Here is a 22,999-nt window from a genome sequence, read left to right as displayed (position 1 = left end):
CACGCGGTCCCAAATCTACAGATAGTAGCTAACATACATTTGTAAGAAAATTTTTTTTACTGTATTTACTGTGTTTATTGTCTCTATTTCAACAAAAAGTGCAAAGAGTTATGCATTTAGTTTTTGGACCCACAAGCTGCACTAGGCAAATTATTTTACTGAATTTCTTCATATGCAAAAAAAACAAAAAATGACAATGCAGGGAATAATATGGCCCTACATATACTAGCAGTTTTTTCCAGGCATCTCTTCGGGGGGGGGGGGGGGGGGGGGAAGTCTACATAGATACTAGATACATATATAATAAAACCAGTGCAGGCTTTACTACTAAAAATTACATGTAACAATAATATAAAACACAAGATATTTGAAAATATTAAGAAATACTTGTTTACTTTGAGTAAAAAAATAATATAAAATGTCTTTTTACTTGTAAAATAGCCTGCAGGGGAGGGAGGCCATCATGTGCAGTTTCTTTCTGACATCTCTAAGGGCCCCCTTCCAATGTACATCCACCACACCTACTCCCCTCTTGATAGAAATATAATTAATTTACCACTGTCCACTCCCACCCACCAAGGAAAATGTTAGAAAGAAACACTGATCCCAAGGAGGGGATGGAGTACCAAAAGAAGTATAAATAATAAATGTAATCAAAAGTTAATTTTTAGTGATAATACTGTTATACTTTTTTTTAAAAATATACATACTGATTTAACTATTCACTTTTACTGCTTGAGCAGTTGAAGATCAGTGATCAGTACAAAAAAAAACCCCGCCTTCAATCAAAATTGGAAAAGACACCATGTCAACAAATAATACCACTTTTATCAATCGTCAATTGTTACAGAAGTAACAAATTAATGATTTTTCTTAATGGCCACTGGAAAATACTCTCCAAAGGCTCATCAAATATTTTAAAATTGACTTGGGTGTTATTGAAACAGAAGTCCAAATCCATATGCATAGACAGTAGCTGTATATAGCAACTTTTATATCCTGATATTAGATGTATTCTCCCATAAATATATTTAAAAAGACATGCAGATGTAATGTAAATATTGAATGTTTAGAAACTTCTGTGCAACTGTAAAATAACTTCATATTTTAAAACAAATTCTAATAACTAAGGGTCAACTGGCTGTACCCAAGAGGTCCAGGAGATTTTAAAAGGGGTCCCCAATCCCAGACTGAAATTTTAATAATCATAGTGCCTCTTTTCTCCATCAAAGCCTGACTTCTGAAGGAATGGTAAAATGCTAACAACTATTACAGCACCATACAGGGGGCCCACCTGGATTTTTCAAGTTAGGTGGGTCAGTCCACACATGCTAACACAAAAGAATTTCAGTAATTAATTTAAAAATTATGGAATGAATGCTTATTTTTAACATAATCAAATTTAACAAAAAACACAATGTACAAATAGCCTTCAATTTATGCCCCAACTTGTAAAGGGGTATAAAAATAATATTCATAATTAATATTCATAAAGTTTATGTTAAAATGCTGAAGCACAAAATTGTTATGGTATAGGACTAAGTTTGAGCAGTTGTATCAGGTAATTCCCCCAAGCAAAGTCATTGGGAATTTGCAATGAATATTAACTAGCACAAACTGAGGGTTAACTGTGTTTAAATGCTAATGACAAATATATTGTTTGTTATCATTGAATATGGCAACAATTCAACATGAAATTATGTGCTGATTGAGAGTGTTTAATGTGATGCACTGAATATTTATAAAATCAACCTCCAATATTATAAATACCTCAATCTGTTGAGTACTTTCACAAAATTGTTTTTAATAAAGTGTATATATTATTATAATGTTAGGAAAATGAGGAACTCAATGAAAACTTAAAATTTCAGATCTCATAATATGTGATAAATATGATTTTTGTAGTAAATTAAATTATACTTGTACAAAAGAGGAACATTGCAGTAGTCAATATATTTAAAAAAAAAAGAATGATCACAAATCTTTATTATCACAGTCTTGTTGATATTGTAGTTTCATTGATAAGAATTCCATCCAAAAGATTTGATGCAGTATTTCTCTCTTTCAGAAGAGATGTTTCATTTAAAGAGTCTGTTGATACTGTGGAATTATCACAAGCATTTTTTTTATTCAAATAAGAGGAAGATAGATTTTCACCAGTTGTAAATGCACTTCTTGATCTATCTAATTCAGTATTTGGTATTATTTCTACAGGATCACAATTTGGATTAAAGCATGCTTTATTGTCAGTTACCTTTGTTTTTACTAATACACTATCATGGAATTTTGTATAATTTTTAGAAAGATGCAATGATGAGACAGAGCTATCATTTGGTTCTGCTATGTTTGACCGTAAAGCAGTATCAAAAAGGTCTGTATAAACATTATGTGTGTTAGTGTATTCTGATTCACAATCAGCCATATCTTTAGACCATGCTTTTTTCTTATTGTGGTTTACTGTATGAGAATCAATGTTTTCACTTGCACTAAAGCCTTGCACAAATGTAGCAATATTACAAGTAATTTCAGAAGATCCATTACTTGTAAACAATTCATTAATAGGTTTAGAACTACTAGATTGGTAACTTGTATTGCAATCAATTTTAGCTGCACTGTCCAAAGAGAGTGTATGCTCTGTTTCCAAAGACTGAGCCTGGAAAATATAGGATGGTTCTCTACTAGGACAGGGGGAGTAAATTGTATCAGTTATTTGTAGTATTTTATCACACTGATTAATAGCACAGTTAATGTCAGCACACTTATTAATAGTTTCTGTATTATCCCTCTTTGTGTGTGAGATTTGTTGACTGTTATATTTCTCATCAGACAAACACCCCAAGTTACTATCATTTAATGCTGCATCATATACCACTTGTAGAGTATAAGGAAAATTGTACTTTGAAACTTTGCTAGAAGATGAAATATCAAACGTATTGTCTAGCAAAGAGTGACTTCCATATTCACAGTTTGAATGATTATTTGAAACAATAGGTACATTGTCTTCTAAGTCAGCTATTCTTTTTTCTGCCCCTATTCTATTAAAAGGCTCATTTGCACTTTCAATATAATGATGCAGATTATTAGAGACAGTGAGGTTGGAAGGGTGCAGTTCAAACTGTTTCTTTTCTGTATGATCGTTTGTATTGAATTTAGAAAAATAATTCTTTGAACTTTGTAGGTTATGATGAATTTTTTTCTCTTCCTCTTCAAGACACTGAAGTTCTTTTAACTTAATGGACAAGCGTTTCTGAAAAAGAAAAATCTTCAAATAATTTTTTTTAAAGTTCAAGAAAAATAAAACAGGAGTGATCTCCCCTAAACTTTCTTGCATATTCTTATATAACTTGGAATATAGACATGATTTTTAATTATTTAAATTTAAAAAAATAGAATAGAATCTCATAGAAAAAGAATTGCGCACCAATCGACCGACAAAACAAAATGTGCATAATAGTGCACAATATTATTAGTACTTTATAAATTTACATGCGGTTTTTTTTGAGAAATCGGAAATAGCGTAAATTAGTATTTCGGTCAACGGAAATTACTCAAAATTTGACAGAAGGTAGAGAATTAGATCTTTTACTTACATGTGAAATTTCATTTATCTATCTGAAATAGTACTCAAGTTATAGGCTTTTGAAAAATTCAAAGTAGAAAAAGTACCACTTCCGGTTATTGGAAATCGCCCAAAAGTTGATCAGGATCTACGATTTTGATAAAATACTTATATATGAAATTTCATCAACCTAGCTGTAACGGTACTCAAGTTATCGTGTTTACACACAGACAGACACACAGACAGACACACAAACATACGGACAAGATTGCAAAATTATGTTTTTCCGTATCAGTGAGGTGTAAAACGTCGCTTTTTTTTTTGCACGATTACAAGACTTTCTCTATACTTCGTATATACGAGAAAGTAAAAATTGGGCTCTGACCATAAAGTATTTGAGATAACTATAAAGTTTTGCATTTTTTCCATTTCATGTATTTCCAATATATTAATTAATTATAATTAAAAATTCATCAACAGAAATTAAACCATTTACAATTTGAAAAGACCTGACCTTGAGTCTAAGATATCGTGCATGAAGTTCTACTTTTGTGCAACAATCTTCAAACAGTACCACCAGCCTGAAAATATTTTTGAATCTATATTATCTTTTCCAGCACCATCAATATTTACTCGCTGTTATTTTGTTTTATTTAACACATATGATTATTTGTACCTCAAATCATAACCACTTCTTTGAATCTTGTTTACCAATTCATTATGTGTAGCTGCTTCAACACTTTCCCCATTCACAGAGAGAATTACATCACCTAACAATGATTTAACAATTAAAATTTGAGCTATTGTTTAAATAATAACAAAAATCAATATGTGTAACTGGTATAAGTAACCATGCAACCAACTTTAAGAGAAGGTACAATACGTTTATCTGTTTATAAACAACCTGGGGGGGGGGGGGGGGAAGAAAGAACCTATCTCACAGTGACTAACAGCTGCAAGATTTAATGTCTACTTTTAGTGCATTATTACATAATAGCTTGTTATTAAAACAGTTTTTAGGAAAAAAAATTTCAGTACTTTAAATTTTTAAAATTTAAAATTGAGTTGCATGACTAAAAACCATTGCTCACCTAATGAATGATGCCAAATACAATATCATGACGGACATAAAACTTTGTACAGTGCTCGTAAGATTGGGAAAACATTATTATTTTGTAATAATTAGGGTAAAAAAAAAAGGTATTTTAAACATTAATTTTACCTCTTCTCATACCAGCCATCCATGCAGGCCCTTTGAACTCCACAGAGTCTACATAAGACATAATCTCAACCTCTTGGGTTCGCTTGTTTTTTATTCCATAGGTCTAAAAATAGATTCACTTGAACAAAATATTGCATAAATAAAGACATTTACGTTTACTTCCCTACCGTGAATTGCAACATAGTTTGCTTATTTTTGTTTTGCACCATTAACTAGTTATTATAAACTGTTATTTTAACTATATCCCGTTCCTCAAGGTTTTTTCTATCAAAAAGTTATACCATGTATGGAACATGTTGAGGGTGTCTTGACATGGTATACCAAGTTTGATCTCTATTAGTCAAATATTATGCAAATTATGAAATGTGTACAAAAATGTAAGTGTCTCAATAGAGTAAACAATAACACTTTATTAACAACATGCGATTCTGGCGGAAGGGATATATTTATTTAACATATTTTACTCAATATGTTGTTAAAATTTTTTTTACAGATAATTCTAACACATTTATTTTAATAGATATGGTTTGTATCAAATAATTATGGAAATAATGAGTCAGGTGGTGGAAAATGTGGACAACAGTTTCTATGCCATCCATAATGATGTTTGAATATTTTGGTATATCATCAATAAAGTACAAATTTAACTATTTTCTATAACCCATCTTCTTCTTTGAACTTTAATTAAAACACATATCTTTCCAAAGTATAGTATGCATAATCTAGATGGGTTTTATTTTTACAGAAGAACCCAAAAATTCACCTGCAATGTAAAACCCCATGACTTTGTTTTGCTTCTAGTCAATTTTATAGTTCTGCGACGTTTAGTTTCATCTGGATCTGTAACAATTTCTCTATCTCTTGCTAATTCATCTAGACCAGAGCTGAATGAACCTTTCAAAATAGGAACCTAAATATATTTGAAATAAAACAAATATAAAAACCTTTATAATAACAATAAAATTTAATTGAAGTAATACTAGGGCCCATTCGCGTACATCAAGTTTCTTAAGCAGAATCAAAGTACAATATAGACTAAATATCGTCTACTTTAAATTTTTATTTACAATAGAGTTGCGTGACTAAAAACCATTGCGCACCTAATGAACGTGATAACGCGTATAATAGAGCTGAATGGTTGGGTAAGACAGCCTACTAATTTGGACACAATTTTAATTAATTCATAAAAAATTAGGCATCCAATTAAGTCAAATTTAATGTCAGATAGCATTGTCTTCATGTCTTGACCCACGTGCCACCTTTGAAACGGATCTGTCAATTGTGCTCAAAATTTCGCTCGGGCGTTTTGATCTAGACAGACGGGACGAGGAAGAAAGTTAAATAAAAGCTTGTAAAAAGGAAAACATTACAACAAGCAGGAGAGACATTTCAATATTTGAAGAGAGAATTTATGATAAAACTAGCATGCCCGTCCCCACCTGTTTGCGTGGTCTCAGAAGAAAGTCTGATGGCTATCACTCACAGGATAGTCTGAGGCGCAAAATTGCAACATGCTGGGGCGCCAGCGGACGCACCTGATTCAATTTTGTGAACTACTAAATTACAACATCTTATCCATATTCTATTGCATTGTTTAAAACAAATGTATGCATCATAGCGCTCACGGGAAAGCCAAGCAGCCTGCAGAGTACTGGGGGATGCTCTTGATTTGATTTAGTGAGCAACCCATTCTATCCATAGCCTATCGCACACTTTCAAATGAATGTAGGCGCCATAGTATGCAAATTTGAATTCTTTTCTCGCAGAAATCTCCCCAGGTGTATTTTCAACAACTTCACAAAGTTTCATGGCGATCGGATGAAAGGTGTTGTATTGCATAAAAGACAGACAGACAAACATACATTGCTTTTTATATGTATAGATAACTTAGGAATAGTACATCAATGAAATCCAAGAAAAAGCTCCTGTCAGCTCTCCTGACATGTAACACCAGATTTAAATTTACTGCAGGACTAACAGATCAATATATGCACTGCTTTTTGGAGACTTGTAGATAGCTAACACACTTATAAAGTAAATATTTTCTGACCGTAGTTAATAAAGAAATAAATAAAAAAATAAATAAAAAGGTAATCAGGCTGTTACTTTAAACAGTCAGTGTGAGTGTGTTGGAAAACAAAGCAAAAACTACAATCAAATCTACAAAACAAATATATAAAGATATTATATATGAAAATAGTAAGTCTGTATTGAAGTTTTATAAAACAGTACCATATTTTTTCTCCATTTCATTTTTCTTAATTAATTTGACATGCCACATGCTAAAATTATTCAGCTTGCAACCTTAACTCTAAAATTAACTCTCAAGTGTAAAAACAACACCTTAGTCACCTAAGCAATATTTCCTTATCTCATTATCTCCCTTTATTACTGAATAGAGTAGTCTCAAAAACTAATTTTTAATCACAATGTTCTGGCCAAAAAGTTATGTATCTGGAAAGTTTGAATCAGATTAAAGCAGTAGAAGTGGGTTAGAATTGAGTAGCTAGATTTGACCACAAATCCACAGACCTTGTAAACTAAGAAAAAGCTTGTAAAAACTGGCAGAATGTAGACTGACATATAGACAGGTGAGGTTAAGATTGACAATAACAGAGTTGATTGAATTAAAAATGCACAGCTTCAAAGTAGTATTTTAGGATAATATTCAAAAAACTTTAAAGAGGATGTTCTATTATATGTTATGAAGTGTGTAAATGTTGTAAATGTTCAATTTTGAACACACTTCTGTATTCTGTAGGGCCCTACCTTCAATTTCCCACCAAGTAAAAGGTTAAAGTTGAAATTTTTTACTGACCTCATCATTCTCAAAGTCATTTAAAAATGGTCTATGATTATGAACCAGGTTCAAATCAAATGATCTTGAGCGTATCATTCCAAATTTCAATGTAGTTTCTTTTAAGTTGTATTAATCCTCTTTAATGCCAATGCTTGATATCAGGTCCTAAATTGAAATATTTCATTAGCTCAATTGATAATTCAGTATTGTTGTAAACAAATGATAAATCTGTAGGTATCAAGTCATTAAATAAGGTCTTAAATGAAGAAATAAAAATATTTTGGCAACTGCGAACAGGGATTACCAGCAAGAAATAGAGCAGATGACAATGAAGCTTAAATAAAGTTTAAAATAAAGGATTTTCTTTAAAAATAAAACAAATATAAAAAGTGTAGAGATTTCATGAGCCACCAATGCTTTTATTAAACAGAAAGTTTGTTTTATTTTCTTATGTTCAGTGCATTTAAAAGCTTTGCGACTAGGGAGTGAGGTATAGATTGAGAGTGATGCTATTTGTTATTGTGTCCATTTAAGAAATATGGTTTAAGTTTAATTAAGCTTTTAGGCTCATATCTACTATGACTACGTAGGTCATAGATGATCAATTTTTGTTATGTACTCTAATTAAATCTATACTAATCTAACAGCTATAATTGACAGTTTCCACTTTTCCCAAGTTTTTTTTCCCTTAGCAAAAATCTAAGGGACAGGTTTTTTTTGTGTGTGCAGATAGGCCCTATGCCAGCAATCATATCACAAACAAAAAAAAAAAAAAAAAAAAAGTAACTCTTTCATGAACGGGAAAAAATAAATTTTTGAAAATATAGGGGCATAAAAGATAAAGTATCTGATGGATTCTAGCCCTCAACTTCCAGCACAGCAGCCTCCCACATGTCCACACATCATGCTAAATTTGATGTTTTTAACATTAAGTCTATCAGGAGAATTTTTATACCATTGTCCGATAATAGAATCTTCTTTAAAAAAAGGGTGTTAGGTTACTAAATACACACATTGCTGGCTAATGTCAATGGTAACCCTGTCCCTAATGGGTGTTGGGAAATTGCGAGACGCGAAAAGCGAAATGGCGAGGCGGGAAAATGCGAGAACATAATGCGAGACATACCTGCGAAATCAAGGGTAAATAACGAGACACCTTTTGCGAAAAAAAGTTTTTTTTGTGCTTTTTTTATCTTTATTTATTTAAATTTTTATTTTTAACACGAGTGTTGTATGTTGTTATTTTGTATCTAGATTTCATCATATATATATATATATATATATATATATATATATATATATATATATATATATATATACTAGGCATACTGCCTAGCTTCGCTTAGGTTTTCAAAAAAGTTGAGAAATTGAATGATTAATTTATAGGTGATTGGCTGTTATGTTAAATGCTTAGGGCCTAAATTTATACAGTCGGGTACTTTTATTGTGCCCATAAAATGATGGAATATTCGCAAACTTATTACTCGCAAGGTTATTAGAACTGAAAGGGCTTTCATAAAAATTATCGATCAAATATTATATTAAATTACTTTTGCAATTAATTTTACAATTTCAATACAATACAAAACTTAATTTATAACACAATATCCATTTAAAACAATGCTATACTTTATGATTTTTGTTTTTTCTTAAAAAGAGTATACAAAATATTAAAAAATTGTTACATTAAAAAGTTACCTCCCCTGCTCATAGACCAATTGACCAAATTTCTTATAATGAGAATTTCACTCGCAGTCATTTTTAGCCCTCTTCGAGGGCTTTAATGCTGACCAACAGGTTTTCCATACGGCCCATCTATTTATAGAGGTGTATGCAAAACATTAGCCAGTTATACAAAGAAGAGGTACCCTAAAATTTGTGTAGAAATTACCCAGTTTTCCCCATAAAATACAAAGTTTATATAGGGAAATACAACTGGTCAGTTTTGACCCGTTTCCCGATTTTTCCCGGACATGGCCAGTTTTTTGTGACACCCCAAGGCGTTCTCCTACCACCTCACAAAATATCAAGGGGTGTCGTCGGAGGAAATTTTTTTTCGTAATAGAGCTCATATAAAGAGAATTTCACTCGCGGTCACTTTTTAGCCCTCGTCGAGGGCTTTGAGTGTAACCGACAGGTCTGACCTACGACCAAGCCATTGACCTAGGAGCATGCCAAAACTTAGCCAGATGTAAAGAGGGTAAGTGCCCTAAAATCCGTTTGGAAATGACCCTCTGTTTTCCCCATAAAATACAAAGATTATATAGGGAAATACAACTGGTCAGTTTTGACCCCTTTACGAAGTTTTCCCAGATATGCCGAGTTTTTTGTGACACCCCAAGGTGTTCTCCTACCACCTCACAAAATTTCAAGGGGGGTAGTCGGAGGAATTTTTTTTTCGTAATAGATCTCATATAAAGAGAATTTCACTCGCGGTCACATTTTAGCCCTCGTCGAGGGCTTTGAGTGTAACCGACAGTTTTCCCTAAAGGTAAAGCCATTGACCTAAGAGCATGCAAAAAATTAGCCAGATATACTGAGCTTAAGTACCCAAAAGTCTGCGTTGAAATGACCCTCTGTTTTTCCCATAAAATACAAAGATTATATAGGGAAATACAACTGGTCAGTTTTGACCCCTTTACGAAGTTTTCCCAGATATGCCGAGTTTTTTGTGACACCCCAAGGCGTTCTCCTACCACCTCACAAAATATCAAGGGGGGTCGTCGGAGGAATTTTTTTTTCGTAATAGAGCTCATATAAAGAGAATTTCACTCGCGGTCACTTTTTAGCCCTCGTCGAGGGCTTTGAGTGTAACCGACAGTTTTCCCTAAAGGTCAAGCCATTGACCTAGGAGCATGCAAAAAATTAGCCAGATATACTGAGCTTAAGTACCCAAAAGTCTGCGTTGAAATGACCCTCTGTTTTTCCCATAAAATACAAAGATTATACAGGGAAATACAACTGGTCAGTTTTGACCCCTTTACGAAGTTTTCCCAGATATGCCGAGTTTTTTGTGACACCCCAAGGCGTTCTCCTACCACCTCACAAAATATCAAGGGGGGTCGTCGGAGGAATTTTTTTTTCGTAATAGAGCTCATATAAAGAGAATTTCACTCGCGGTCACTTTTTAGCCCTCGTCGAGGGCTTTGAGTGTAACCGACAGTTTTCCCTAAAGGTCAAGCCATTGACCTAGGAGCATGCAAAAAATTAGCCAGATATACTGAGCTTAAGTATCCTAAAGTCTGCGTTGAAATGACCCTCTGTTTTTCCCATAAAATACAAAGATTATATAGGGAAATACAACTGGTCAGTTTTGACCCCTTTACGAAGTTTTCCCAGATATGCCGAGTTTTTTGTGACACCCCAAGGTGTTCTCCTACCACCTCACAAAATTTCAAGGGGGGTCGTCGGAGGAATTTTATTTTCGTAATAGAGCTCATATAAAGAGAATTTCACTCGCGGTCACTTTTTAGCCCTCGTCGAGGGCTTTGAGTGTAACCGACAGTTTTCCCTAAAGGTCAAGCCATTTACCTATAAGCATGCCAAAACTGAGCCAGATGTAAAGAGGGTAAGTGCCATAAAATCCGTTTTGAAATGACCCTTTGTTTTCCCCATAAAATACAAAGATTATATAGGGAAATACGACTGGTCAGTTTTGACCCATTTCCCGATTTTTCCCGGACATGGCGAGTTTTTTGTGACACCCCAAGGCGTTTTCCTACCACCTCACAAAATATCAAGGGGGGTCGTCGGAGGAATTTTTTTTTCGTAATAGAGCTCATATAAAGAGAATTTCACTCGCGGTCACTTTTTAGCAACCTTCGAGGGCTTTGAGTGTAACCGACAGTTTTCCCTAAAGGTCAAGCCATTGACCTAGGAGCATGCAAAAAATTAGCCAGATATACTGAGCTTAAGTATCCTAAAGTCTGCGTTGAAATGACCCTCTGTTTTTCCCATAAAATACAAAGATTATATAGGGAAATACAACTGGTCAGTTTTGACCCCTTTACGAAGTTTTCCCAGATATGCCGAGTTTTTTGTGACACCCCAAGGTGTTCTCCTACCACCTCACAAAATTTCAAGGGGGGTCGTCGGAGGAATTTTATTTTCGTAATAGAGCTCATATAAAGAGAATTTCACTCGCGGTTACTTTTTAGCCCTCGTCGAGGGCTTTGAGTGTAACCGACAGTTTTCCCTAAAGGTCAAGCCATTTACCTATAAGCATGCCAAAACTGAGCCAGATGTAAAGAGGGTAAGTGCCATAAAATCCGTTTTGAAATGACCCTTTGTTTTCCCCATAAAATACAAAGATTATATAGGGAAATACGACTGGTCAGTTTTGACCCATTTCCCGATTTTTCCCGGACATGGCGAGTTTTTTGTGACACCCCAAGGCGTTTTCCTACCACCTCACAAAATATCAAGGGGGGTCGTCGGAGGAATTTTTTTTTCGTAATAGAGCTCATATAAAGAGAATTTCACTCGCGGTCACTTTTTAGCAACCTTCGAGGGCTTTGAGTGTAACCGACAGTTTTCCCTAAAGGTCAAGCCATTGACCTAGGAGCATGCAAAAAATTAGCCAGATATACTGAGCTTAAGTATCCTAAAGTCTGCGTTGAAATGACCCTCTGTTTTTCCCATAAAATACAAAGATTATATAGGGAAATACAACTGGTCAGTTTTGACCCCTTTACGAAGTTTTCCCAGATATGCCGAGTTTTTTGTGACACCCCAAGGTGTTCTCCTACCACCTCACAAAATTTCAAGGGGGGTCGTCGGAGGAATTTTATTTTCGTAATAGAGCTCATATAAAGAGAATTTCACTCGCGGTTACTTTTTAGCCCTCGTCGAGGGCTTTGAGTGTAACCGACAGTTTTCCCTAAAGGTCAAGCCATTTACCTATAAGCATGCCAAAACTGAGCCAGATGTAAAGAGGGTAAGTGCCATAAAATCCGTTTTGAAATGACCCTTTGTTTTCCCCATAAAATACAAAGATTATATAGGGAAATACGACTGGTCAGTTTTGACCCATTTCCCGATTTTTCCCGGACATGGCGAGTTTTTTGTGACACCCCAAGGCGTTCTCCTACCACCTCACAAAATATCAAGGGGGGTCGTCGGAGGAATTTTTTTTTCGTAATAGAGCTCATATAAAGAGAATTTCACTCGCGGTCACTTTTTAGCCCTCGTCGAGGGCTTTGAGTCAAACCGATAGTTTTCCCTAAAGGTCAAGCCATTGACCTAAGAGTATGCAAAAAATTAGCCAGATATACTGAGTTTAAGTACCCTAAAGTCTGCGTTGAAATGACCCTCTGTTTTTCCCATAAAATACAAAGATTATATAGGGAAATACAACTGGTCAGTTTTGACCCCTTTACGAAGTTTTCCCAGATATGCCGAGTTTTTTGTGACACCCCAAGGTGTTCTCCTACCACCTCAAAAAATTTCAAGGGGGGTCGTCGGAGGAATTTTTTTTTCGTAATATAGCCCATATAAGGCGCCGGTCAGTTGAGGTCAGTTTTGACCCTCTGTCCGTAGACTTTTTGGCAAACCTTCACCGGCCATCGTGTTCTATCGCCCCAAGGCACCTTCGTGCCAAATTTGACGCGCCTGCGGCGCCGGGAAGTGCCCTATCGGGCACCCGACCACTTTGCTTTATATATATAGATATGTATATATATATATGTGTAACGAGTCCCCGAGTCTATCCTGCCCGACAACGCCAATTGTAACGAGCGAACAGTTAACTGCCGACGACGCCAATTGTAACGAGCTAACAGTTACCCTGCTCGCAACGCCACATGTTACGAGACTATTTGCCTGTAGTGCCAAATGTAACGAGTTTAACCACTCATGCTACACAACATCGACTACAGTAGAAAGACTCGAAGATGCAGGTTCGCTATTGATCCTTTTATTACATGAATCAAGAAATGCTTCAATATAACACAATGAATCAACAGGAATGCTTCACAATAATAGTCTGAATCAACTGACCCCTAACAGTCCTCACTAGGCTTCATATAACTGAATCCACATGTCTATTGTCCTTCTTAACACAATATAACCAACTTGATATGTCACACAGACAAAGCGAGCGATGAAGAGAGCGAGCGATCGAAAAAGGGAGAGAGCTCCGCCGTCCCCTCCTATTTATCCCTTGTATTCGTACTCGTCCTTGTATTCATCGATATTTGTAATCGATGTCTCCGACTACTAGTTGCGCAGTTCTAACGTACAGCCCGATTAAAACATCTGCATCCTATCAATCAAAGTTGACAGGCCGTCTGAATCCCCTCGTACCGTTTCCCAAAATAGCACGCGTTGGCTTTGAGATTGTTATCAGTCCGATCCAATAAGCCACCTGCTATCGGTTGCATCAGACTGTAATACTGCGTCGCGGCTTATCGTTCGTTATCAGTTGTAACAGATTTGTAACTAGTAGCTAGGCCTACCCTAGTTACATCCACCCCTGCCTTTTTTTGTGTGTTTTCAACCACAAACAACGCCTGGCAGGTGCACTCCTCCAAAGTCAATCGCACAATCGTAAAAAAAACTTTATTGTTCCACTCACTATCCACGACGTCCCATTCGTATACGATTGACAGTCATACCCATTTCACATATCAACTGTGTCTACATCATCTTCCTGAGACACAAAACAGTTCTAGAATTCACATCCACCCTTTCCATTTGGTGCCTTCACCAGTTCACTTTTATAGCTTTTTGAACAGTCTGTTCTCATACCAGCGCGACCATGAAAGAATTGATGGTTGCTGACAAAAAAATTTCGTCTTCCTTCTGTTCCTCAAACTTCTCCGCGGACCACTTATCTGATGGTCTACTGTCTCTCTGCTTCTGGAAGGAACGGGATCCTCTTTGTTGCCGTTATCCTCCACTTGTGTATCGCCGTTGTTCTGTTGATGGTGATATGGTTCCGGGATGGGTATGTGAATTTCCGTTGTAACTTCCGGTTCCCTAATTGTCTTAGGTTTCTCTGTGTGTAACTGCTCTTCTTGCCTATTCCAATATTTCTTCAATTGAGCAATGTTCGCCCACCGATCCGGTTTGGCGTGATCGATGGGTCTTATCTTAAAGGGGCCACCTGCTACTTTAGGCATCTCCACGACTTGCCATATCTCCTGTCCCCAGAGATCGTGGATTTTGTTTCTGCCTAACGGGTGGCTACGCAGTAATACCCTGTCGTTCAGTTTGAGTGGCGGGTCCTTTGTCTGTACCGGCGGTTCCCTTCGCCGAGATTCATGTTCTAGTCTTTCCTGTACTACCCTGTACATTTCTCTAATTCTTCTCATATGTTCATTCACATATTCCAGTGCGGTGTATGAGCCAGTCATACTCTCCCTTTTTCCTAGGAACAAATCAAGAGGGAGTCGAGCCTCCCGTCCGAACAGCAACATGTATGGCGAAAAGCCGGTTGTGGCATGGGGTGTGCAGTTGTATAGATATACCAACTCCGGGAGAAAATCAGGCCAACGTTTTTTCTGTTCAGGTTCTAGAGTACGCAGCAAATCATGCATGCTGCGGTTGAACCGCTCACACTGTCCGTTTCCTTTCGGATTAAATGTGGTTGTTCTAGATTTGTTGATCCCGTAGTGGCTGCACAGTTGGTTGATTACTTCTGACTCGAAGGCCCTTCCTTGGTCAGAGTGTAATTGTCTTGGTATGCCATATTTGATGAACCAATGTTCTATTAAGACCTTTGCCACTGTTTTGGCAGTCTGATCTCGTGTGGGCACCGCCACAGTCCATTTGGTGAATACATCAGTCATTACCAACACATGTTCCGTCCCATCCGATGATTGCTCCAACGACGTAAAGTCCATAGCCACAATCTCTAGTGGTTTTGTCGCTAGTAGGTGTCCTGCTGGCTGTCTCATTTTGACAACTGGCATTTTCGCATGCTGACACCTCACACAAGCCTCACAATGGCGTTTGACCTCCATTTCCATATTGGGCCAGTAACACCTCTGTCGTAATATTTTGTGCGTCCTGTCCTGACCCTGGTGTCCTGCCCTGTCATGTGCCAACCTTAGCACTTCTTCTCGTAATTGTCCAGGCACCACCACCTGGTGTATTGTCCCATCAATTTGGTCATGAATTCTCCGCCTGAGAACACCATCCTCTATACTGAGACGGTCCCACTGACTCAGTATTTTCTTTGTTTCTCGACCAAATTGTTCTCTTTCCCTTCCTCCTGGGAATTTTTGTTCCTGGACGTATTTCAATAGCGGTTGTAAGCCACTATCCGTTCTCTGGGCATCTCTTATCTTTTTGTGATTAAGGCCGTTAAAATCACTACTGTCCGTATGTCCGGGCTCTGTGGAAATGTGCTCCACCCCGGTCTGTCCGTTCTGCCTCACTTGCACCCCGTGAGGGATCTCTGTTGACGCTCTGACCTCACATATTCCTGTCAGCGTTTCTTCCTCATCACCCGGTCTCTCGTAAGGATTCCTTGATAAAGCGTCCGCATTGCCATTGGACCGCCCCGGGCGATATTTTATCTCTAGGTCAAAGAGTGCCAATTCTGCTGCCCATCTCTGTTCGATGGATCCCAACTTTGCTGTCTTTAGGTGACTCAGGGGGTTATTGTCAGTGTATACCACACATTTAGCACCTAATAGATAGTCCCTGAATTTTTCAGTCACAGCCCATTTTAATGTCAAAAGTTCTAGTTTCATGGCGCTGTAATTTGTCATGTTCTTCTCTGATTCCTTCAGAGCTCGACTGGCATACGCAATAACCCTGAAACCTTGCTTTTGTTGTTGTGATAGCACAGCTCCCAGACCTTTAGAGCTGGCGTCGATTTCTAACCGAAATGGTTTGTCAAAGTCCGCGTATCCCAATATCGGCGCCTCTGTCAAAGCCTTTTTCAAGAGCTTAAACGAGTTCAGGCATTCATCAGTCCATAATTCACCTATCAGTTGTGTTTTGCCTTTCTTTTTCTCCTTACTGTGTTTCTTTGTCATTTTGTTTACCAAGTCATGCAATGGTGCGGCAATTTTTGCAAAACCAGGCACAAATTTTCTATAATAGGAGGCAAAACCCAAGAATGACCTGACCTCTACCGTAGTTGTTGGTTGTTTCCATTCTTTAACAGCTGCAATTTTATCTGGGTCAGTGGCGATGCCATCCGACGAAATCACATAACCCAAAAAATGTACCGATTTCAGACCAAAGCAGCATTTGTCTGGGTTCAGCTTTACTCCTATCTCCCTAAGACGGAGAAACACTTGTTCTAATCTTTTTAGATGGTCCTCCCAAGTTTTTGAGTAAACTAGTATATCATCCAAGTACACCAACATTATTTGAAATAGAAAGTCACTCATAGCACTCTGCATTACTCGCTGGAATGTAGCAGGTGCATTAGTCAGACCAAACGGCATACGGGTCCACTCGTACAGTCCCAGTGGAGAAATAAATGCAGTTTTATGTTGATCGTTGGGGTGCATGGCCACTTGGTGGTAGCCGCTAGCCAAATCCAAGGTAGAAAAAAATCTTGCTCCCCCCAACGCATCAAGACATTCATCAATACGAGGCAAGGGGAATGCATCCCTTCTTGTGATATTGTTCAATTTCCGGTAATCACAACACAGTCTTATCTCCCCTGACTTCTTTTTTACCACTACTATCGGTGCCGCATACGGGCTAGTGCTGGTTGTAATAATTCCCTTTTTTAGTAGATCGTTCAGGTGTGCCTTCACCGCAGAGTAGTGACTCGGTGGTAATCTTCGATAAGGTTGCGCCACCGGCTTGTCTTGTAGTAAGGGTATCTGGTGTTTTATTACTTCCGTGTAACCCAAATCACCCTCGTACGAGGCAAATATATCCCTGTACTTATTCAACAATTCATTTAGTTTTGGGTCCTCAGTTTCCGGGAATGTATATGATCGGCCATCCTCTTTCTTCACCTCGGCCGTCACATTGACCGACCTAATTGTTACTTCATTACTGCTGGTATTGCTCAGTTCGATGCACTGTGCCGACCTTAGTACCTCGACGTTCTGTGGTACTCCTACCAGAGTATTAGGCGGTATAAAAATTTCCTCATCCAAAACATTTGCCACTAATCCTTGAACTAGTCCATTTTCCGCTGATGTGTATGTCCGCAGTAACACGACGCCTGCCCTCAGTGCGGCGCCACATGGTTCTATCATCACATCACCATTCACACTTCTATCACCAATTTGTAATGTGATTGCCTTGACCGTGTTTGCCGGGACTGATATCCTTCCTCTGGTCTTGGCAAACCTGGCCAACTTGGATCCCCGACCTGGTGTGGTCGATCCGACAATATTTGTAAGAAATTCTGGCAACTGGCCAAGAATATTCATGCCCAACAGGCAAGGTATATTTGACACATTTGTCTCTAGGTTGTGTTTCGTAACGAACACCCCAACCTGCTTCAACCTATGTCCCGCCACCACGACATCCGCCAGAAAATAACCACAGTATGGAATGGTTAGTCCATTAGCTGCCGTCAGGCGCATGCATGTGTCAGACCTCAACCTATGGTCTTTTCCTTTCATCCATTTGGTGTAAAAATTTTCCGTGATTGTCGTCACCTGGGAGCCTGTATCCGCAATTGCCTTCACCGCGATGTCCCCAATCGTAATCACCATTTCGGGACAGACTCCCATCATTTTGTTTCTTGGGCCATAACCTCGCCCCTCTGTAGCCTGGCCCTGCCTTACAGAGGACGACCGTTTCCCTGGCAGTACCGTGCCATATGTCCGGGTTGTGAACAGGACCAGCAAATTGGTCGACCGTCGGCCGTCCATTGGAGTAATGGCTTGGCAGGACGCGGCCGTCCAACCTGTCTCTGTTTTGTCCCGTTCTTTTCCTGATTCTCAGCTGTTGACCTGCTTTCTAACCTCTCCAAACGTTGGTCAACCTTATCTAGGTGGGCCAACAGTTGAGCCATCATGGTCTCCATCGTGTCGGCCCCTGTGGGTGGGGATTGTCTCTGTTCCGGCACAGAGACTTTGTCCACCGAACAGTTCGATTGGTCCTCATCCTCGGACCTGCGGATCGCTGAGTTCCTGACCTGAAGGAAGGTCAACTGCGGGTCTTTGTGGACCTCCTCTTTCAACTCTCTCTTTAAGATCGGGGTTGCTAGCCCCTCGATGAAATGGTCCCTCAGTAGGCGCACATCAATGTCAGGTGTTTTGACCTTTACCGAATCAAAGGCCCTGTTCATCCGGTGTGAGTACTCCATCACACTCTCCGCCATTCTCTGCCTTAAGCCTACGAACCCTGACAGCAGTTGCGATCCCGACCGTCTCTCCCCAAAGGTCTCCATAATCAGATCCAGCACCTTATCTGGATCTGATTGGACGGTTTTATCGTGGCATTTGACCTCTGCCCTGACCGTCTCTCCTATACTGCCCATCAGCAGTCTTAATCTTTCCTCTGGTGACATGCCTCTCGAGGCCCAGGCCGCTTTGACCTCTTCACTGAACCTGTTGGTTAAAGTTGGATCTCCGTCCCCGTAAAATTTGTTAATGTGGGACTCTCTGGGTAGGACCACTATATGGGTCTGCTTCTCGTCCAGAGTAGACATTTTATTCCGTAAGTAAAACAAAAGAGTTCTTTCTTACCGTGTGTGTATGAAAAATTTTCCTCGTTCCTCAATTTTCACTGTTCCTGAATGTTCGAATTCACACACACACTAAACACAGTTATGCACAAGGTTGACTATGGGTGCCTAAATCGCTATTGATCCTTTTATTACATGAATCAAGAAATGCTTCAATATAACACAATGAATCAACAGGAATGCTTCACAATAATAGTCTGAATCAACTGACCCCTAACAGTCCTCACTAGGCTTCATATAACTGAATCCACATGTCTATTGTCCTTCTTAACACAATATAACCAACTTGATATGTCACACAGACAAAGCGAGCGATGAAGAGAGCGAGCGATCGAAAAAGGGAGAGAGCTCCGCCGTCCCCTCCTATTTATCCCTTGTATTCGTACTCGTCCTTGTACTTGTATTCATCGATATTTGTAATCGATGTCTCCGACTACTAGTTGCGCAGTTCTAACGTACAGCCCGATTAAAACATCTGCATCCTATCAATCAAAGTTGACAGGCCGTCTGAATCCCCTCGTACCGTTTCCCAAAATAGCACGCGTTGGCTTTGAGATTGTTATCAGTCCGATCCAATAAGCCACCTGCTATCGGTTGCATCAGACTGTAATACTGCGTCGCGGCTTATCGTTCGTTATCAGTTGTAACAGATTTGTAACTAGTAGCTAGGCCTACCCTAGTTACATATGTATATATATATATATATATATATATATGTATATATATATATATATATATATATATATATATATATCTAATATATAAAGCTCAATTCTGTATGTAAAAATAAATATGTTTGTCGTTGACATACTTCGATTGATTAAAGTGTTAGACTATTACCGTGTGCATTTGTCTAAATTTATGAGTTAAAAAATTACTATTGAAAGTGTTGGGAAATAATTTTCATTTTTCAAACTGATAGTAATAATTGTCGGCATGTTCATTAAACACAATTAAAAAAAAATAACAAAAATTCTAATTATGTCTGAAAATTATTTATATTTAGTCCTTTGGCACTTACTTCCCTTTGATAAATTAGGAAAACACAATTACTTCCCTTTGTAAAACATTGCATTAGTGGAAAAGAATTTACTTTTTATTACTTTGTTTTGGTGTTGGGAAAAAAATAATTACATAATTAGCGGGGATTGATCAAGTGCAAATGTTGTAGGTTTTTTACGGTTAAGCTTGGAGTATTATAATTGTTCATTAAATTGAAACAGGCGCGTCCGCCGGCGCCCGACCAGGGTTCAATTTGGCGCTCTGGGCTATCCTATGGTGCATAATTTCGCTTTAAACAGTGCGATAGAGTATGGATAAGAAAGGTTACTATAGTCTTTAAGTGAATCGAATCCGGGCGTCCTCTGGCGCCCAGACAGGGTGCTATTTGAGGCCCCGGACCTCCCGTGTTCGGTTTGGCGCCTACGTTCGTTTAAGTGAGTGCAAAAGACTATGAATAAGTTGGGGTACTATAGTCGTTTATTAAGCTGAAACAGGCGATTCTCCCCGGGCTAGACTGTGAGCACTTTGCGTTTATGTTCGCGTTTGTATTTTCATTGTGTTTAGGTTGGGTTTGCGTTAGTGGTTGCATTTTGATTTGGTTCGTTTTTGTTCTTTCTTTTTTCTTTTTCGTTTGTGTTTTTTTTCTTTGGGTTTGTGTTTGTATTTGTGTTTGTGGTTGGTTTTGCGTTAGGATTTGGTTTGTTTTCGTTTGCTTTTTTGTTTGTGTTTTCTTTCTTTGGGTTTGTGTTTGTGGTTGGTTTTGCGTTTGGATTTGGTTTGTTTTCGTTTGCTTTTTCGTTTTTTTTTCTCTTTGTGTTCGTATTGGTGTTTGTGGTTGTGGTTGGGTTTGTTGTTAGGTTTTTGTTTTCGTTTGTATTTGTAATTGTGTTAGCGTTATGTTTGCGTTTTGTTGTTTAGGTTTTGGTTGGTTGTGGTTTGGTGGGCAATGCCGGGTTTATGATGATTAGTAAACACACAGGTAATGGTCTTTAACAGAAAGGTTTTCACAGAAGCCAGAGCAGGGCCTGGCCGGGACGGTTAGTATACATATATATAGATACTAAGAAGATAGATAGATCTATTAAAAAATCCTAACGTTGCTGTGCTACTGTCATCGCCCGCTCTCGTAAGCGAGAGGAAAATCCCATCTCAATCTAGCCCGCTCATGTTTATACAAACGTGAGCTGTGGCATTGTGAACTGGTATAATCTTTTCAGCAGGAGAGATATTCTGCAACATGTATTCATGGATTGTTGTACTTGCAAAAAGTGTAAAAGTATAAACAGTTCTAAAAAGTGTAATTTTTTTTTTATTAAGTAATTTTAATTGCAAACAAAATTTACAAACAAAATCTTCTGAAACAGTCAAACTACTCAAACACACCTTGTGACACCATCTTTCACACATAGTACATCTAACCCAGTTCATTAGACTCCCATTTATACATTTTTCTTTGGCTACTTCTTCCAATCCACATTCACAACATGTCACAGTTGACCTCCCAGTTCATCCCACACAACACTGGCGGCGGCTATAATACAAAGTTTCTATCCAACAATACAAAATATGTCTGCGGCAGCAGCGGATTGGGGCACGGTGATCTTCAAAGACGGTAAATCAGGTGGCCTCGGCGTTCCACACAAAAGAAAGAAGTTGATCTATTGTCGGCGGTATTTCGGGCGGTTTCAAACAAGGTGGTATTCTAAGTCGACACAAAAGATGGGGGGAGTTCACAAATCATAAGTATGTCTAGCGACGGAAAAAAAATAGGAAGTTTTAACAATGTAAACGAAACGTCTTTGAAGTCTGCACAAAAAAAAAAACACTGTACATCTGGTGCGGTAAATTTTTTGCAGAAATCTTCGCATTTTAACACCATCCAGCGTAAGTATCGGGTTGTGGTAATATGCGAGACAAAAAGTCATGTGACCCACCGTTTTTGCGCCCTTCTCGCATTTTCCTGCCTCGCCATTTCGCTTTTCGTGTCTCGCAATTTCCCAACACCCGTCCCTTACCCTAACCTCCAACCCTAGTCCCACCACACGCCTAACCCTAATATCTAACCATAAAATTAGTCGAGATTACAATACTAATAATAACTACCCAACACACCTATTTTATGGAAGAGTCTATTATCGGACATTGTTATCTAAAATTAATAGTTAATTATCCAAACATTTTTACAAAGCTTATAAAAAGACAGTAGCCTACATTTTAAAAAGAAAAAAAAAATTATTTCTTCCCTACTAATAAACTATTAGGCGTAAAGCTAGAAATATAAATTTGGTATCAATGGAATTCTTAATCCTTTCTCTAACTAACTTGGTAGGCCTATATAATATATTATATTAATAATTATATTATGTGATTTTGGGATAAAATACTCAAAAATTCATTTTACAATTTTTTAGGATACAAACAAACAACTAAAATTCATTACAGATCTAAAACTTGTCGAACTTGAACCTACCTTAGTTATATTATAATATTACTATTAATAAAAAATTAGTAGCCTAAACTTAGTACCTTAATTTTAATCGATCGTATAATCATATCATAGTATGCCTACATCAGTATTTTGTGTCGAAAGAATGTCTTAGATTGAGTGGGGTTTGTTCACAAAAAAAGTAAAAAAACTCAAAATAATAAACAAATATAAACTAAGCTAGTTCAACTATTCAAAGTACACAAACATACTACTGCAAAACATAGCAGGAGGACATCACTGACATCGGGTCGCCGCCCCCCTACAAACAAACAAAAAACCAATAACCCTGTAAACTTGAGTAAACGAAACAA

General features: G+C 37.9%; 1 protein-coding gene across 3 annotated transcripts; it reads right to left on the bottom strand.

The window, feature by feature from the left end:
* Positions 1–1,830: 1,830 nt before the first annotated feature.
* On the bottom strand, positions 1,831–22,962 carry LOC131929609 (uncharacterized). Of its 3 annotated transcripts, none has more exons than XM_059285896.1 (7): positions 22,898–22,962; positions 7,600–7,746; positions 5,545–5,691; positions 4,782–4,884; positions 4,236–4,329; positions 4,074–4,140; positions 1,831–3,247 (listed from the first exon to the last, which is right to left on the bottom strand). In XM_059285896.1, the coding sequence occupies exons 2-7, from the start codon at positions 7,675–7,677 to the stop codon at positions 1,991–1,993; spliced, it is 1,746 nt and encodes a 581-aa protein (XP_059141879.1). In that variant the 5' UTR covers positions 7,678–7,746; positions 22,898–22,962; the 3' UTR covers positions 1,831–1,990. The 3 variants fall into 3 exon arrangements, with proteins under 3 accessions (XP_059141879.1, XP_059141878.1, XP_059141881.1); XM_059285895.1 differs by having other exon boundaries at positions 22,727–22,940; XM_059285898.1 differs by having other exon boundaries at positions 22,770–22,940.
* Between the last annotated feature and the right edge of the window lie 37 nt (positions 22,963–22,999).

Source organism: Physella acuta, unplaced genomic scaffold (assembly GCF_028476545.2).
Source record: "Physella acuta isolate Inbredline_101_S28 unplaced genomic scaffold, ASM2847654v3 ptg001655l, whole genome shotgun sequence".
Taxonomy (NCBI): domain Eukaryota; kingdom Metazoa; phylum Mollusca; class Gastropoda; family Physidae; genus Physella; species Physella acuta.
This window is presented reverse-complemented; position numbering and strand designations above follow the sequence as displayed.